General features: G+C 44.4%; 1 protein-coding gene and 1 long non-coding RNA gene across 7 annotated transcripts in view; one reads left to right on the top strand and one right to left on the bottom strand.

Moving 5' to 3' along the window:
- The window catches only part of LOC102019181, a 29,411-nt gene that overhangs the window by 9,381 nt on the left and 586 nt on the right, over nt 1-19,444 (bottom strand). The window contains exons 2-5 of one of the 3 annotated variants that reach the window (XR_001234011.1): nt 14,804-15,040; nt 8,944-9,021; nt 8,615-8,711; nt 8,001-8,124 (exon numbers count right to left, since the gene is read on the bottom strand). This is a non-coding gene — a long non-coding RNA (uncharacterized LOC102019181). Of the gene's footprint in view, nt 1-8,000; nt 8,125-8,614; nt 8,712-8,943; nt 9,022-14,803; nt 15,041-19,444 lie in introns of those variants that run through there. The other 2 variants (XR_001234010.1, XR_001234012.1) reach the window with 2 other exon arrangements.
- Nucleotides 18,035-19,444, top strand: part of Slc35c1 (solute carrier family 35 (GDP-fucose transporter), member C1) — an 8,585-nt gene continuing 7,175 nt past the window's right edge. The window contains exon 1 of one of the 4 annotated variants that reach the window (XM_005384070.2): nt 18,035-18,379. Coding sequence is in view for 1 of the 4 variants with exons in the window: in XM_005384068.2 (XP_005384125.1) it covers nt 18,589-18,662 (74 nt within the window). In the remaining 3 variants the exon portion in view is untranslated. The other 3 variants (XM_005384069.2, XM_005384068.2, XM_005384067.2) reach the window with 3 other exon arrangements.

Here is a 19,444-nt window from a genome sequence, read left to right as displayed (position 1 = left end):
GTTTGTAAAGCTTTCAGCCCATAGTTGTCTGGCTCCAAGCCAGGGTGGCACGTGCCAGGGGAACATCATAGAGGGGAAATAGTCTATGATAACCAGGCAGGCAAGAGCAGCAAGTCCAGGTGACCTTAGCAGCTTCTTTCTGCCCCATTTATATTCTACATAGGCTAACAGGCTTAGGGTGGGTGCCAAACCAATCAGCGGATTTACTGATCACATACCCTTAATCCCAGCATCTACATCCAGCCAACTCTGAAAAAGCCCCACCTATGAATGCATGAAGCTTTGGAGGGACATCTAGACACAAGCCATAACATTTTGCCCCTGGTGCACCCCCCTGACAAAATCAAGCACAGCAAGCATTAGGTCTTATAGTTCCATGTCCAGCATCGGAGGCAATCTATGGCAAGATGTGAACTCCAAAGGGATTAGGTGGCTCTGTCTCTGCAGAACTTTGGTATTTGTAGCTCTGATGGGTTCTCTCTTAGGCTGGCTCTGCTCCCTCCCCTTGCAGTCTTCCTCAGATGATCCATGTTCCTGGCTTCTCCAAACTTCTGGGGTCTCCACTGCACCTTTGGCCATTTATAGACTTTGTATTAATTTTATTAATAAAAAGACTGATTAAAATGGTTAGATTCATTTTACCACCAGTGGTAGAAGCCACTTGATGAGTCAGTCATACATGTACCACCGGTGGTTCAAGCCAGCAGGAACATGTCAAAGGAGGAGAGGTTTAATTTCACTCATAGTTTCAGGGGACTCAGTGCATGCTCAACTGGCTCGAGGCAGAAACAGCACGGCAGAAGGAAAATGCTTAGCTCATGGTGGAGCAAACTGATTAGGTTCATGGTCAAGATGCAGAGCAGGGAAACAGTGCCAGAGAGGAGGTGGTGAGGGACCAGACATAGCACCTGCTATGGTTTCTATGTAAATGCCCCCAGAGCCTCATGCACTCATAGGTGTGTGATACTCTCCAGTAGAGCTGTCCACTGAGGAGGTTATAGCTGAATGTGATGTTGGGAGGTGGAGCCTGGTGGAAGGAGGTGGGTCAAGGGGGTGTGGCCTGGCTGGGCGCAGCTGACTTTCTCTTCCCTCTCTCTGTTTCCCATCACCCTGCCAGGAGCTGTTTCTCCTCTGCCAGGCCCTTCTGCCATGCCGCCCTGCCTCAGAACCAGCCAACTACTGAAACCTCTATGAAGAGTGAGCCAAAGTAAACCTCTCCTCCTTCAAGCTGTGGGTGTCAGGTACTGTGTTTCAGCGATGAGCAAGTGACTGAGACAGAGCCCAAGATCGCCTCCATGGCCCACACAGACACACGCAAGAGTGTGCTTCACTGATCCCCTACACAGCTCCCAAGCCAATCAAGCTGACACCAGGAAGCTTAACCAACATATCCGCCTTACCATTCACCCATTTAACACATACAACCCAAACTGCACACCTGTAATCCCCACATTCTGGGAGGTTGAGGCAAGAGAATTGCAAATTCAAGCCCAGCTGGGGCAATTTACTGACTTAGCGAGACCCTGCTTCAAAAGTATAAAAAGGGTTGAGGATGTAGCCCCATGGATTCAATCCCTAGTGCCACAATCCCTCAATCCATTAATAAAATACACAATTTGATTTTTTTGTATATTCACATGCTTCTCCAAATATCACCATAATCATTTTAGAATATTTTCATCAGCCCAACAAAAATCCTTCCTAGACCTAACAGTCACTTATTCTGCACACTGTAGCTCCAGTCTACCTTGCTCTGGATGCTGTGTCACAGCTATGGTTGAGTTTGTCTTCCAAGGGTCGTGTGCTGGAGGCTGGTTCCTCAGTGCAGGGGTGTTGGGTGGTGGAATCCAAGGAAGTAATGAAGATTAACTGTTGTTATAAGGGTTTTTATAGTCCAAGAAACCAAAATCTCTCAACTCACTCATTCTCCACCCCTCTCATATGCACAAAGAGGTCACGTGAGCACACATCAATACGGCAGCCCCCAACGAGCCAAGAGGAGGAGACTTAGAATGAAGCCTACCTTGCTGTCACCTTGACCTAGGAATCCCAGTCTTCAGAACTTTGAGAAATACATATATGTCCTTTACAACACCTGGTCTGTGGTGTTAGGTTAATAGCAGCCCCTTAACTGAGGCCTCAGTAAAGAAATTGTGGTACAAAATAAAATAAAATTAAATTAAAAAAGAAATTGTGGTGCATGTTGAAAGGAACAGACAACTGATACACACAACCAATCAGGTAACTCCTCAAAACATTATGCTAATGTGAAGCCAAAATTACGGGGTCAGATTTCATTTCACTGATGACCAGAGGAACATTTGTGGGTGACAGAACTATTCTCTATCTTGATTATTGTGGGGTTACTCAATTAAAGACATTTGTCAGAACTCATAGAACTGTTCGCCTAAGAACGTTACATTTTTCTATATGTAAAATATACCTCAATAAATCTAGCTTTAAAGAAATTTGACAGAAACCACAGGAATGCTACGTTTTATGTACCATTAGAGATTGCATTGCTCCCAGAATTACAAGGTGTGGTCACACTGTATGGTAAATGTTTAAATTTTTTTTAATTTATTAATGTAAAAGACACATGGCCATTAATCCCCTTCAAAATACTTCTTCCCTCTTCCAACACATTTATCCAATCATTCTTGCCACTTTCTGAAGCAGTTCTGGGAGTCTTCTTTTGTGTCTTTATGAGGTGTGATCAAAAATACAGTGAATACTGATGCGGACTGCCAACCAGTGGAAAAGCAGGTTCATAAAAGCACGACGGTGTTCTCATCCGCCTTATTCACCAGATCTGGCACTGTGTGACTTACGGCTCTTCCCCAAAGCCAAAGTGACCATGAAAGGGAAAGGTTTTGAACTGATCCAAGACACTGAGGCAGCCAGGACAGGGCAACTAAAGACTCTCATGAAAGAGGACTCCGGAACTACTTCCTAAAGTGACAAGAACGATGGGGTATGTTTGAAGGTTGGGTGGTATTTTGAAGGTGATCAATGACAATGTGTCTTTTGCTGTAATAAATATTTTCATTTAACACTCATTGTAGTTTTTGATCTTACCTTGGGATGAACTGCATGTTTGCCATCTTATGTAATCTATATACTGTGCACTCTTACTTATAACTAGATTATTAGAAGAGCAAGATATTTGCACTTATAAAAGGGGATATCTGTTTTTAACCTCTTTTATTTTTATTTCATGCTTATTTTATACTTTATCATGTCTGAATGAGAGTTGACTTATCATACATGTTATTGTATTTTAATATCAAACTTTTTCTTCCTTGTAAAATGGTGGGGTGGCAAAACAGACATTTTTCTTTTAATTGATGCCACAAAATATGAATAATTCCCAACACACACTTTCTTGAGAGAGTAACGGTCTAAGTAGAATTAAATTATTTTGTTTAATGATAAAAATGCTATTCTGCCAAACAGTTCTATAAAAGTTGAAATTATAAAAGATAATTGAATCTCTATTATCCTGCCTACTATTCTTATTTAAATTTGTATAAACATTTGTTGGTTCTAAAAGAATAAAATGTTCTCCCTAAAGTTATCTAGCTAACACACTTTCTTAATATTCATATGAACTACATCTATTTGCCTATTAATTTAAATATCTGAAATATAACAATAACTTTTGCACATAAAATTAATAGCTTTCAATTATCATTCATTCTTGTGCCATTTTACCCTGGAATAATAAATATATGTGTATTCACCAACTGGTTGAAATAATTTGAGCAACTTACAAAAGGAGATTTTTCCAGCTCAAGGGACTTCTAAAACACCTATGTTTGAAAATGAAAGCTTAGATATTAATAAATCAAAATGACCCGGTTTGCTTGTATTCCAAGTCTAGTCACACTGGTTAAATATGATGTCCTTTCCTGATTGTAGGGTCATTGGTATTTGATAATTTTAGACATTTTGGAAATGACACCAAATTAGGAGTTTCACTATTTGACTTTCCAAAGGCCAAAACTCAAGGGCCGTGGTTTGAATGTTTTGTGTCCCCAAAGTTCCATTGTGGTTAAAGACTGGGTCCCCAGCATGATTTTGGTGGGAGCTCTTGGAAGGTGGTATTCCAAAGGAGGTTCTGAGGTCACTGGAAATGTGAAGTGGTTTGTGTGTGGCCTTTTGAGCTCTCCCCAAAGGTTATTATGAAAATAGGGAGCCCAGCCCCACTTGTCCCCTCCTGCACATGTTCCAAATGTGACCACCCACACTGACACTCACCCCCACTATTGTCTGCCATTCACCATGAGGGCCTCACCAAGCTGAACCAATTCAGGTGCTGAGCTCTTGGACCTCCTAAACAGTGAACTAAAGAAACCCTTTCACTTCATAAAGTTGGTTGCCTTGAGTGTTTCATTATAGTAATCCAAAGCTGGTGAATACACCAGGTTAAATAGAAGAATCTGGCAGAGCTGGAAGGCTGAAATTTGAGTGCATGCTGACTTAGGATGTTCTTACATAGTTTAGGGTGTCTTTCAGGACAGGGGTCATCAGAGGTTGGCTCCCTAGCATGCCAGGGATAGCACCACAGCCCAGCTCTGGACTCTGTCACTAAACCTTTCAGGAATAGCTACTACGTGCTTTAGCACATAGCATGGATCCAGTAGTGAATGGAATAGATACTGGTTGGGGAGAGAGAAGTAAATAGTTTCACTATAATGTGTCATTGCATCAGATGCACAAATGGGTCCAATTACCAGCCTACCTGTGTCCACTGCATAGCTTTGCCCTATAACTTTATCCTCTCCACCCACTTGGACTCTGGACTGGCCTAGGAAGTCCCTTTGCTCAGTAAAATAAATAAGGCAAAAATGATATTATGTCAAATATAAGCATAGATCTCCAGAGGTATCTACACTTTTGCTGCTTCTCAGATGTCTGACCCAAAGAGCTCACACGAGGTCACACACACATACCCACACACACACATTCATTGCCATACTAGGGGCCGAGCCTCTGACACATCACCTTTGGGGGACAAAGCACATCTAAAAGCTACAGCATCCAGGGACCAGAGAGGCCAAATGAGAAATGAGGGGTGAGCTGAGCTCATGCAATAGCACTAACTTCAGCTTAGGAGTCCAATTGGCCGGAGTTCAAATCCATCCTCTTAGCTCCTCATGGTTGGCCTTAGGCTGATGACTTGCCATATCTGGGTATCAGCATCTTTGTCTGATGTAATGGTGGACTCTTATCCCCCAGGGTGATGTCAGGACTGACATGTTATACATGAACACCTGGAGTGAATGCTACAGCACTGTCTGTTCAATACCATGTGTTGGGAGCGGCTGGAGCTGGAAATGGGTGATAGTGTGGAGACAAGTCAAGGCCATAGTGCCTAAAGCAGTCAAGCTACCTCAGTCTTGACAAAAGCATCCTGCGTGGACAATTCAGTCATTAGTCGCTAGGCAACCTCTCATCTTGTGATACTAACTTTGCAAAGATATAAATAAAAGCCCCTACTGTTGTTGTTGAGGTCCTCTTACCCATCAGGTAAAGAGGCCTCCACCTGACCCAGATCTTGTCTCTTGTCTATCTTTTCCTCATTCTCACTGCCGGTCCTTCCCGGGGTACAGCAAGAACCCAACGAGTCACAACATCATTGGCCAAGGGGGACTGGCACTGCTACTCCTCATGGATTAGTTGCTCATCTTGGGGAACATCGTTCATGCAAGGTGCTGAATTTGGTACAGTCTACAAGAACTTTTGACTATAACACCTTTTACTCCACTAGATGTCAAAAAAAAAAAAAAAAAAAAAAAACAAGACCTGCACTGCCAAAGCTAAACGCTTAACAGGAAACAGATGAGGAAATTGAAGCAAGGTCTCTTGTAAATGTGGTTGCTAAACAGAAGTCAGCTCTTTGCTGGTCCTCCAGTCTTGCCAGAAGAGCCCCCTACACTATGTGAGGACTTGAGTTGTGTTAAGCCCTTGCCCTTGGACACACTCTCATGCTTTGGGGTTTATCTGTCCCACTGTTGGCTCTCTTACTCCTGATCCTTGTCTGGAAAATGGGCTGTGCCTTTGGGATTCTCCGCCCAATCCTCAGCTCTTTGGCTTTGACTCATTCCCTGACAATTGGATATTCTCCATTGCTTCCCACAGTGCTCAGCCTTCCTAGCACCTTCTACAGGAGTGTTAACAGCCCTGAATTGCCTGGTAAAGTAGCATCTTATATTAGGACTATGGCTCTGGAAAACAGAATACCATTCTGTAGTGGCCTATGCTGATGGGGAGGGGTGGATATTCGTCTCCTACAATAACATGTAGGCCACTCATGGATGGCAGGTTAGACAAACTCTTGGCACACTAGATAGCTCCATGCTTCTGCTCTGTAGTTCTTAGCTTTCCTCCTCATAGCTTTTATCTCATGACCACAAGATGACCAATGCTCTTCCAGACCTCCGTTCTGAGTTATAAGCAGAAAAATGAGAAAAACAAGTAACAAAGACTACCTATACTAAGAAAGCAAAATGTCAGTTTACTATTCATTGGCAAAAGGTATTACACATAGTCTTTAGCTGCAAGAGTGTGGGTAAATTCATAATTTTAGGTGCACCTGTTGACTTATGAATATGAGTAATGTTAGTAAGGATGAATGATAATATAGATTAAATCAGGGATCAACAAATAATAGCCAGTGAACGAAAGATGGCCCACTACTTGTTTGTATAAATAAAGTTTTATTAAAATGCAGCTGCAGGCATTAGTTTACAATTCAACTACAATAGCAGGATTAAGTAGTGTTGAAAGGCAATGTGCACAATGAGTCCACACTATTTACTCTCTGGTTCTTTAGAGAAAAGTTTGAAATTCTTGGAAGCAGAAAATCAGTAGTGTCTGCCATAAACACCAGCAAAGACTTAATTTTTTTTGGAAATAAGTTATTTTCAAAACAGCATCCCAATAACCAGAGGAACAATCATAATAATTTTTTTGTCTGCTTCTATCTCCTATCTTATAATTTAGTATTATTTTGGATTTTTATTTACATATAGGATTAATAAAAAGCCTTATAACTTTCCAGGGCTTACAGTTAATAAAGTTCTTAAATTGACCCTGATTTTCAAGCATTCCTATGGTCAGATTGCCACTCACTCCACATTATACATGAGCATTTACTATTAGCAGGTATATGACCTTTGCTAAGTAATTAGGTCACGATGGTGGGGTGCTTGTGATGGGATTACTGTCCTTATAAGATACCAAGGGGTCAATCAATCTTTCCCTCCCCTCCTTACTTTGCCATGTGAGGACAAAGAGAAGGCATCTTTCTGCAGAATAACAAGGGGTCAGAACCAGACACTGGGGGGGGCCATTGTCTTGATTTTTGGACTTCCAGTCTGTAGAGCTGTGAGCAATGAATGCTTGTTGTTTGAACCACCAGGCCTATGGTATTTTTGTTATATCAACCTAAACTAAGAGAGCCACCCAAGGGTGAGTCTTCCACACCCTAAGGTATGGAATTGCTGAGCAAATTTAGTTAAATCTTTCTTACCCAAACTGACACAATCAATCAACCATCACAGTATCTATGTGTCGTTTTCTTTCTGTGATCTCAGTCAGATCAAATAACATCTGGTAAAGTTTTCTGACAACCCTAATAAGTATATTGGGGTCTTTAGAAGACTTACTCAGACCTATGAATTAGACTGGAAAGATGCAATGCCACTCTTAAATTAAACACTGACTTCTAATGAGAGACAAGCAGCATTACAAGCTGCTATTACGTTTGTAGATGAATATCATATTTTCAATTTTAGAAGAGCAAGGCGGGCATGGTGGTGCACGCCTATAATCCCAGCACTCGGGAGGCTGAGGCAGGTGGATTGTTGTGAGTTCAAGATCAGCCTGGGCTACAAAGTGAGCTCAAGAGCAGCCTGAACTGCAGAGCGAGACCTTGTCTCAAAAAAAAAAAAAAAAAAAAAAAAAAAAAAAATTTTAGAAAGGCAGAAGACAGACAGCAAAGGGAAAAACTGGTTCCCACTGGAGCCCAAGCAGTCCCTACACAAGATCCTTACTGGCCTACCAACCAGGCAGGAGACTGGAACAGGAGGCATCTTCAGACATACATTCTCAAAGTTCCTGTCTAAGAAGGGCAAGAATTAAACCCTTCGATTATTTGAAAGTGTGAACTATTCATCAGGAAAAAGACAAGAAACCCCTCCCTCCCCCACTTAGATCACTTAGAAGAGCCATTGATAAAATAACACTGCCTTGTTCCTGATTTGATAGAAGGACAGATTATTCTTAAAGACCAGCTTATTACCCAGTCAACCTCAAATATTAAGGAAAAGCTACAAATAATGGCTTTTGCTCCAGGTAGCTCACTTGATACTTTCGTGAGAATTGCTGCCTCATATTTTATAGCTGAGATGAGGAGGAAGCCAAGGGGAAAAAACAAAGAGACCAAGAAAAAGAAGCTGCTTTAGTTGCACCCTTAAAAGTACTAGATCCTAAGTCTGATTCTCAGGGCTCCAAGAAGACTTTGTTGATTACATTCACTTGCTACCACTGCTTAAAGCCAGACCACCTTAGGAGGGGTTGTGATAAGAGCCGATCAGACCCATCTTACCAGCTGGTCCAGCATGACTGGAGGGCCCCGGGGCACTCTCCACCTGCTCCTGTTGACCAGACTGTAATATCCACAGAGGAGCTCCAGGTAATCATGACTGTTGAGGGAAAAGAAATCAGCCTATTGCTAGACACTGCTGTGTGTCTCTCTGTCCTTTTCAATCTGGCCTTCCTTCCATCTGCCATACTTCAGTAAAAGGAGTCACTGGAAAGGGATAACTCACTATTTCTCACAACCCTTAGTCTATAACTGGGATGGCTTTCTCTTCACCCACTCCTTTTTAAGTATGCCCAAAAGTCCAGTTCCCCTCTTGGGGGCAGATAGCTTACCTTTCTTGAATATCATAACATACGTGCACTCAGGTCTTGCCTTCATGGAGACAGAAGTAAATCCTGAACTATGGGCAACTAAAGGTAAAATAGGAAGAGCAGTAAGAGTTGGCCTGGGGGGCTGGGGATTTAGCTCAGCGGCAAAAGCGCCTGCCTGGCAAGCACAAGGTCGTGAGTTTGGTTCCCGGTACCGGAGAAAAACCAAAAAAAAAAAAGAGTTGGCCTGGTACAAATACATCTCAAAGATCCTACTATTTTTTCTCACTGGAGACAATACCCTCTAAGACCTGAAGTTAGAAGACTATTGTCTATGATTAATAATTTAAGAGCACAAGGTAAACTTACACCCTGGAACATCCCATGCAACACTCCAATCCTGGAAATTCAAAAACACAATGGGGACTTGGTACAGGACCTAAGATTGGTAAATGAGGTAGGAATGCCAATCCACCCTGGTACAACCCATGCACTCTCCCTTCTCAGATCCCAAAATATTCCTGTTAGTTGTCAGTGTTGGATTTAACATTCCCAGTTCCTCTTTGCCTTTGAGAATCCTCACAACCAAGCCTCTCAACTGACTTGGACTGTGCTTCCTCAAGGGTACACAGATGGTCTCATCTTTTGGATAAGTGCTTTCCCAGGACTTGACGTGTTCTGAATTTTCCCAAGTCACAGTCATACAATATGTAGATGATCTACTGTTATGTGCACCCTCAGAAGAGCTCTCCAGCCAAGACACCCACACTTTGCTGAATTTTCTAGCAGACAGAGGTTATAAGGTCTCTAGGTCTAAGGCACAGCTTTGCAGCCTTGAGGTAAAATACTTGGGCCTTATCATATCTAAGGGAACCTGAAGGCTGTGGGAAGAGGGAATTAAACCAATACATTCTTTCCCACAGCCCAAGACACTAAAACAGCTAAGGGAATTGCTAGGAGTTATAGACATTTGTTGTCTTTGGATAGCAGAGTATGGTGAGATCGCATGACCCCTCTATCAGCTCATAAGGAAGCCCAAAAGGCAGATGCTCATATTTTAACCTAGGAACCTGATTTCCAAACTGCATTCCAGAAACTTAAATGAGCACTTCTAAATGCCCCAGCCCTGAGCATACCGACAGGACACTATTTCAATCTGTATGTGATGAAAGGTGGGGCATGGCTTTGGGGTGCTTAGGCAGGCTCAAGGACCTACTCAACAGCCTGTAGGTATCCGAGTCATAAAATAAACAGTGCAGCAAAGGGGTGGCCTGCATGCCTTAGAGCTGTGGCAGCCATAGCTCTTCTGGTGCCAGAGATATCCAAGCTGAATTTTGGCAAAGATCTCAGTATATATATATATATATATATATATATATATATATATATACACCTCACAATGTGACAGGACTCCTCTCTTCCAGAGGGAACCTATGGCTATCAGACAACCAACTTCTTAAATACCATGCTCTACATCTGCAAGGACCAGTATTCAAACAAAGACAAGTTCCTCCTTAAAACCTGCCACCTTTCTACCAGAAAGGGAGGAAATTGAGGCTGAAAGACATGACTTCAGACAGGTGATTCTCCACACATATGCAGCCAGAGAAGACTTGTTAAACACACCCTTTACTGACTCTGATTTGACCACTGTGATGGCAGCTCCTTCATGGAAAATGGGACGAGAGAGACAGGGTATACAGTAGTGACTCTACACCAGATGCTTGAAAGTTCCTCGCTTGCCCCTGGGACCAGTGCTCAGCTAGCAGAGCTCATAACTCTAACTGGGGCTGTACAACTCAATGAAGGACAAAAAATCAACATTTATACTGATTCAAAGTCTGCTTTCCTAGCCGGGCGTGGTGGCGCATGCCTATAATCCCAGGGCTTGGGAGGCTGAGACAGAAGGATCTTTGCAAGTTTGAGACCAGCCTAGGGGCTACAAAGTGAGCTCAAGGCCAGCCTGAACTGCATAGCAAGACCCTGACTCAAAAGACAAAATAAAAAAGAAAGAAAAGTTCAGTGATTCATAGTTTAGTCCTTACAGGGTAACTGAGTGGTCTATAAACTACACTATCTTAGACATAGTCAAATTTTTTCTAAGAATGCCACTGAGGCCTCTCTACAGACTCAAGTAGAACCTCTATTAAGTAAGAGTAAGAGTCTTACCATGAAAGCCAACAATCATAGATACAAAGGTGGCTATTTACAGATATGGAATGATTATATGTGGTGAACTCCAACTACAGTGATCCCTCACCTATCGCAGGAGTAACGTTCCAGAGACCCTCGCGATAGGTGAAAATCCACAAAGTGGTAGTGTTTGTTTATTTTATTATGTATATAATTTTAAGGCCTTATAAACACTTCCCACACTCCTATAAACCTTTCCCACTCTCTTATTAACCTTTCTCACACCCTTATACACTCTTGTTATGCTCTTAAACACTCTCTACACTCTTGAACCTACGTAATTTTAGCATGTAAAATTCTATATGTGTACTCAATGTGAAGTGGATAAGGACAGATACTGAACAGATGGGTGCAGTGTGGGAGAGCAAACAGACTGATGCTAAGGTCACTGAGCCAATCAGTGCCCAGGATACAGAACACAGTGCTGTGGTTGGTTGCCTTCCATTCCATCAGCCAATAGTGCGCCATGTACAATCTCAAGTTGGCAGACTTGCACAGGCAGTAGTGGCATACTGCATTTCCATTGGGTACAGTACTGTATTTTATTTTTATTTAATATTCTTTTAATATGGTTGAAATAACATGTTTTATATTTTTATATTGTTTTACATTTTTTGGCAAAAATAATTAAAATCATAAATATTATATGAACACCTATATACTGCAAAATCCCATGATATAGTGAAAACTCCACAATACAGAATTAGATATGTATTTTTTTAAACCCATGATACAGTGATATCCGCAATAAGTGAACCACAATATAGCGAGGGATGACCGTATAGGACAACTTAGTAGCAAGGTCCCCTTATGTTTGGAACAAAGAAATCACTCATATTCTCATTGCCCCTACTCCACTAGATACTTGGGATAGACACTCCCCTAAACAGTGTGTATACCATAACTTTACAAATCAAATACTGGTTTGCAACAGGCTATTTTAATCACCCTGGCCTTAGATGGGAAGCCCTGAATGGCACTCACTGGTCCTTTAGAACCAATATGTGGCCTTGGCTACCACCTGGATGGATAAGGAGATGCATGCTGAGACTTGTGTGGCTGCAAGGCAGGAGTGTCAAAAGTATTGACAAACCTGAAAACTTAACAAATCCGCATCGATGGTCTAGAAGTGTTTCACTGGTATGATCATTTGGCTTCTATTTTTGTCCCTTCCCTAGTATTAGAGGATGTCATGCAACATATCAAGGCCTTGGCTAGCTATACTCAGTGGGCCTTAAACAACACCGTGACTGGGTTCTCTCTCTCCTAAATGCAGAAGTAAAATTAATGAGGCAAGCTGTCCTCCAAAATCGGTTGGCATTAGACATCCTATGGGCAACACAAAGGGGTACTTGTGCAATTGTAAAAGCTGAATGTTGTATGTACATTCCTGATCCTCCTGCTAAGATCTTGATGGCTGTTCAAAATATAAAATGACAGGTTAATGCCACGTCAGTTTTGAAATTCACTGGACTCTTCTTACCTTCTTTGTGGAAGGCTAGTGCTGGCTCTTCTGGGTGGAAACATTTGTTAGTTGTATCCGTAATAGTCTTGTTGATCTTATTATTTGGCCCATGCATACTTAACTGTTCCTTTTTCTCCTCCAGACTTAAATCTATCTGCCTATCCAAGATAAGAATGGCTGGTGTCTATCAAGGGCCTTTAGATAGACCCTCTGTGGAGTATCTCTGACTGAGGAGCACAACTACAACTCCTGTCAGCCTAAAGCAGCCAGAAGAGTCACTGCCCTTTGCCTGCTCATGACATTTAGTGATGCCTCTTCAGAGGGGGGAATATTACAGACAGCTAAACTATGTAGAAATATATATAATAGGCAGGCAGACAGGGATAGACCCTTGGGGGAGTCAATGCAAGGGAAGAAAACACATTACAACTCTGGCCAGAGGCACAGCTGTTGGAGACCAGGCCTCAAAATAAAGACAAAATGACCGGATCTACATGCCCCCCAGAGAGATAAACAATAAATTAACATCAGTTGCCCCAGTAGGTGACCAATACTCCCTTATTCATCTCCTCCTAAAAAAAGTCCTTCTTCTTTCCATGTATACTTTCTACATGACCTGCTTCCACATTGGATCAATATTACATAAGCAGCTAAACTTGTAATCTTATTGGTTGATCCTACTTTTGGTCCCCCATTGGACCCGCCTCATGATTTTTTACTCACTTTGTGATTTCGCTCTATAAAACTTCCCCTGCAAAGTAGAGTCTGTGGCAACCCATTTTTGGATCCCCTCTTGTCTCTTAGGAGCTAGTTCTCTCAATAAATATTTCCTCCTCTTAACCTCTGTTGTTCCTTAAAATCATTCCTCAGTTTTAGGGAACATGAACTCGGCATATCTGACATCTAGCAGGTTGGGAGTTATATTTATTTCCTCTATATCAACGAGTCCTGCTGAACTCAGAGGTGACAGTTCACATCTATTGTTCCAGAAGCTCTGAGGCCCACAGGTACACATCTAGTATCTTCTGCATCCGGGAGCTTAGTTGTATACACAGCTTGGAAATGACCTCTTGCCAACATCATTAGCAGCTCCCAGCCAAGGAAACAAGATGGGACCCTGCCCATCAAGGAACATACTTCCTGATTTTACAGCCCATCTGCCACATGATCACCTTTGAATCCACCTCAGACTAAATCCACACACTGGATGATTACACTTGGCAAGACCTAAAACTTTAATGGTTTATGAATAAGAACTCAAAGAAACAGTGTGCACAAAATAGGTAACTCCTGAGGGCTTGGATCCCAAAGAAACATCCCCACCTCCCTTTCCCCCAGAATGAGCAAGATTAAATCTAGGAAGCTTGCTGCACTGGCCTGTTACCACTGTGATCCGTGATCCGAGGAGTGATGCTAGCGGTAGGGTTTCAGTTTGGTGTAAGCGGGGACTGCAGTTGAAGATATCGTTGGCCTTCTGGCAGATGGACAACCCAGACTATATCCCTCGTTCCCAGCACTGGCTGCCCCAGGAATCTCCATGAAATGCATCCCACCTCTACGTAGCCCATCTCTCTTCCCTAGGACTTAGGGCGGCAGCACCTTCAACAGATCAATCCTTTCATGTGCCAAGAAGGGCCTTTGAGGTAACCAGGGCCTCTCACAGACAAGTTCTCCCGGTTTATCATTAAATTATGTCAGGGTGGACTGTAAGGCCTAGAGAAGAGACACAAGCTCTCAATAAATAGAAGTCAAAAACCTCCCAAGTGTGGCAGGAGACTCTCTAGGGAAGGTTCAGGCGACCAGCTCTCTCCCTGCCAGCCTTTCCTTTCCCAAAGGTAATAAGGTCCCCAAATGGCATCCACCAGGGGGATCACTCCATACCTAGGAAGCAGGAAGTCCTACCCCCAGAAGGAAGAAGACTGGAGGGTGACAGCCCAGAGCAAGGCCCTGGTGAAGGGCCAGGGATATAGCTCAGCGGCATAGTGCCTGTCTGGCAAGCACGAGGTCATAAGTTCGATTCCCTGTACCACCAAAACAAAAAGGCCCTGGTGAAGAGGGCAAGCCTGGGCATGTTAGCGGCCACTTAGGTTCAAACATGTGGGTTCACCTGCCCACCCCTGACCAAATCAGAGGAGGTCATATATTTGGGTAAAAAGGAATCAGGACTTATTCAAAGCAATCTCTGAGGCGATGGAGGGGCCCATTTGCCTCAAATCACCATCTCACCATGTACAGGGGGCAATGATCTTTTACAGTAGAAACAGAGAGGAGAGGAAACACACGAAGACAATGCAGATCTCCACAACTGCTTCGTTATTTCCAGGCACCTTCAGCTCATCCTCCTCTTTCTTGTAGAAAAGAAACCAGGCCCGTGGCCTCCTCCGGCTGGCATCTGCATATTCTGCCACTTTTGGAGGTGTTGACTATATGCTCAGTGGGAAGAAGTGTGGAGAAGTTGCTTATCTGCAAAAGAAAAAAACCCAACTTTTATTATATCTATAGTTATTTTTGTTTAACCATTTTAATTTTTATTAAATTTGTTTGACTTTATTTTACTTTATTTTTTGGTACCAGGAATCAAACTCAGGACCTTGTGCTTGCCAGGCAGGCACTTGTGCGTCTGAGCTATATACCCAGCCTAAAAACCCAGTTTTTAAAGTTCCATTTGCAGTGACGTTTACAAGCTAAGATCACTTTGGGAAGCTTGGGCGTGCTCTCAGGCTGCTGGGCGTGTTTACTTCCCTGTAAATGAGCTTTCCTGTCCTCAGAGCCCAGCAAGAGCTGTTAAGTGTGGGAGAAATTTTGTGCAGTTAGCATGTAAGAGCTCAAAGGTACCGCAAACATGTTATCTTTTTCTTAGGGAGATTTTCAAATGTACACAAAAATTAGAAAACACTTATAAGGAACTACCAACTTCAATAATTATTCACGTGTTACTTATCTTGTTTCATCTATTGACTCAAAAAAAATCAATGGGCAAGTCCTCTTGAGTATTTTAAAGCACATCTCAAACATGGTATTGATATAGGGCACAGGATATAAGATTTCCAAATAATATAAGGGAAATATAATTCCCAACCTGCTTGAGGCCCAAAACACCAAGTTGGGGTTCTCTAAAATAGAGGAATGACTTCTAGGAACAATAGAGGTGAAGAGTAGGAAGAATTTATGAGTGAAAGAAAGCTTCTGTCTAAGACATAAAGGGGGGACCCAGAAAGTGAGTGGCCAGCGAACCCCATTTCTCAAAGAATGTTTTATTGAGCAAACCCAAGAGTGAGGCAGGTTTCAGGTGGGACAGAATTATAATTAATCAATAAAATTACAAGTATAATTGCTTAGGTAATATTGATCCAATGGGAAATCAAATGTGGATGCAAGGTGGGACAAAACTATGGTGAACCAATAGGGTTACAACAAGTAGCACATGAGAGAGACAAGAACTTTCCTGGAAGGGTGAGTTAAAGAGGTTTGGTCCTCCACCCCAAGGTGACTGATATCTCTTTAGAATATCAATCACTGCTCTTTACCTCTGGGGAAAGTATATGTATGAGTAATTCCTCCTTCTCTTGAAGCCTGGCCTTCAGTAAATACACCTCCAGCCACAGTTTATGACTATAATACTTTTAGATAACTTAGATATCTATAATAGTATCAACTCATCTAAAATTAAATGTATGAAAAATGATGGAAGTGTCACTGTGGGTGATGGGGTTCTGGCCTGGTTTCTAGGTTCTTATGCACAACAAACAAATAATTGCACATGGCACACGACAGTAAGGAAAAAGCAGCAAAGTTGAATTAAGTTTAATTAGGTTATGGTAGGCTCAGAATGAACAGGTTCACAAGCTGGGTTTAAGTATTTAAAATGATGGTGTAGTGGAGAATACCTGTAATCCTAGCATTCGGCTGACTGAGGCAGAAAGATTGATGCAAGTTTAAGATCAGCCTAGGCTATACAGTGAGAACCTGGACTACATAGCAAGAACTTGTCTCAAAAAGAAGAAGAAGAAGGAGAAGGAGAAGGAGAAGGAGAAGGAGAAGGAGAAGGAGAAGGAGAAGGAGAAGGAGGAGCAAAAGAGAAGAAGAAGGGGAAGAAGAGAAGAAGAAGAGGAAGAAGAAGAAGAAGAAAGAAGAAAAAGAACTTAAAATGTTGGACCAGGTCTAGAGCACCTCCCATTGGGTCTTCCAGAGGTGACTGACAATGTGATTGACAGGGTGTTGAGTCAGGTCAGCTGTGTCTGCTATGCAAGTCCTATCCCGTAATTCTCCTATAATTGGATTATGTATGAAGCTTTAGTGGGCTCCAACCACAGCAAGTTACTATAAGTCATGCCAGCAGGTCTGGCACACATTCATCTCGGAACTTCCAGTTCTCCAGGGGCTTTTGTCTTTCTCCTCTCTGCCTCCAGATAGTAGACCTTAGGACAAAGGTCAGGGAGGTTGGCCCTGGGGCGTTGCCCAGGTTCAGGAGAGCGAAGGGGATGTCTCATAGCCTCAGTTGTACTGTCATAGCAGAAGGCTATTGTTTTGTTGTTGTTGGTGGTGGTGGTGGTGGTGGTGTGTGTGTGTGTGTGTGTGTGTTTTGAGACAGGGACTCCACATGTAGTTCAGGCTGGTCTTAAACTCACTATGTAGCCTAGGTTGGTCTCGAACTCATGGACAGCCTCCTGTCCTGGCCTCCCAAGTGCTGGGATTACAAGTGTGCACCACCACACCCCAAGGCCGTTGTTGGGAGGTTGAGCTTCTCCGCTTAGCCACAACAGGCCAGACCAAACCAAAATGGAGTTGTCAGCTGCTAAAGAGGAACTTTCAGGGTCAAGGACATAGATCATCAACACAGCACCTGCCTGGCAAGCGCAAGATCCTGAGCTTCACTTCTGGTACAAAAACAAAAAACTTCTAGGAGTTCGTAGGGGCAGAAGCTGCCTCTTTAAAAGACTGACATCTCTTCTCTTCAGTGTTGTTTTTCTGTTTCACGTAAGGCCCCTCCAGAGAAAATGACAAACCAGCCAACACAGTAGTCCCTCTCCTAAACATTGCTCTTTATCATCTCATTATAATGCTAAATTCTCTGCCGGGGAGGCAGCCCTCTCCTCCCTCTTGTAACTGGAAATCTATGAAAGAGCCTGATCTGGAACTGGGTGTACAGCGAGAGTCGAACCCAAAACAGCGTCCCTGCCTTTGAATCTTCCTGAGCGCTCCTTACCTGCTACAGGTAATACACTTCTCACTCTTCTCCCTCCTGGTTGTGCTTATTGGCTTTGCTAAGTGCCACATAATCAAACAGAAGTGTTAAGGAAGCAGACAGATCCCAAAACAGACCAGTTTTTCTTGCACACAGGAGATTCCAGTTTACCTTTGAGAATAGCAAACACTAATGTCCCTCTGCTTTACCTCTCATTAAAAAAAAAAAAAAGTAACTGAAGTACCCTGGTGTTAGCCAATTCATTTTTTTTCTATTGTTCCGTTTCCTTGTTCCTGCTTTACAAAACCGGCTGTTCTGCCCTTCCCGGGGGCTGGGGCGGCTCCCATTCTATTTTGTAGAATATAAACTGCCCCAATCCATGAATTGCCCATAAAAGCCAATTAGATCTGTAATTCCATGTTTGTCGGTTTGTCTTGACAAATACTACTAATTAAACAGTATTTGGATTATTACACACGACAGTCCCGACGCTCAACCACACAAGCTGCTTTTGAGCCAGCAGGTGGAGACCTCCTTCCTGGTCTAGGGCACCCCCTGCTTTGACAGTGAAGCGAACTGGCCTGCCCAACGTTGGAGCTTGGGCGCGAACCAGAGAGGTCGGTCCTCCCAACTGCCTAGTGAGTCCGGGACCCCGGGCTGGCGACCTTCCCCAGGCCTGGTCCCGGGAGCGGGCGGGAGCGGCCCAATCCTGAGGCTCAGCGCGGCACTTCTGGGAGCTCAGTCCGCCAAGGATGCAGCCGGGTCCCGGGCAGGGCCAGCGGCGGTAACGGAATCGAGGCGCCCCGCGAGGGGGACGGGAGCGGAGATGGCCCTAGGGGGAGGAGAAACCCCGCCTGGCAGGCGCTGGCCGCGAGCAGGAAGTCGCCCGGGGCGTGGCAGGTGCGGTGGGGTGGTGTCCAGGGCCCCGGGAGAGGTGAGCTTAGACTCGGGCACTGGCATCCCGGCGGGAGGACGGCATTTTCTGGAAGAGGAAAGGACTCCAGAAAAGGGGTGCTCCGAGAGCTGGGGTCCCGGCCGTCGCAGGTCTGGAACACGGGGACGGGCCCGCCGAGTGGGGTCTGGGGGCAGCGGCGTGGCCTCCGGCCTCCGGGAGCGCTGCTCCGCGCTCGGCAAGGGCGAGGGCTGTGGGCGGCGGAAATCACAGGCGCTGAGGAGGGGAATGCGAGTGTCTGGAAAAGTGGCTCGGGCTGCTGGAGGGACGCGGGGCCGGTAGGGGGGTCTCGAGGAGCAAAGGCGAATAGAAGTGGTGCCCAGGCTCCAGGGCGCACCCCGGATTCCACGATGGGGAGACCGACCGGCTCAGAGCCGGGGGGCAGGGAGGAGCCTCCGGAGCAGCCTGCTAGGATGGGCGGGGGAGGAGGGAGCCCCTCCTCGAAGAGAGAGGCTTATGGACCCACAAAGCTCGCCTGTGGCTGCCGAGCGCCCCTCACTTCCAGCGGGCGGCCAAGCGCGCGCCGGACAGGGGACACGCGTGCAAAACCGCAGACGAGAGCCGGACCCGCGCACGCCGGCGCTCCTGCGCTGTGGCTTTAAGGTGTCTCTGGGCGCGCGGGCCCTTTAAGGCGGGGCCAGGGGCGTGTCAGGAAATGAGCCACGGCCCCGCCCCGCCCGGGAGGCGGCCTTGGACGTCCGGAGGCTGCGGGCAGAGACCGGCTGGCCTC

The sequence above is a fragment of the Chinchilla lanigera genome, unplaced genomic scaffold, assembly GCF_000276665.1.
Source record: "Chinchilla lanigera isolate Chin_1 unplaced genomic scaffold, ChiLan1.0 scaffold00021, whole genome shotgun sequence".
Classification (NCBI taxonomy): Eukaryota; Metazoa; Chordata; class Mammalia; order Rodentia; family Chinchillidae; genus Chinchilla; species Chinchilla lanigera.
This window is presented reverse-complemented; position numbering and strand designations above follow the sequence as displayed.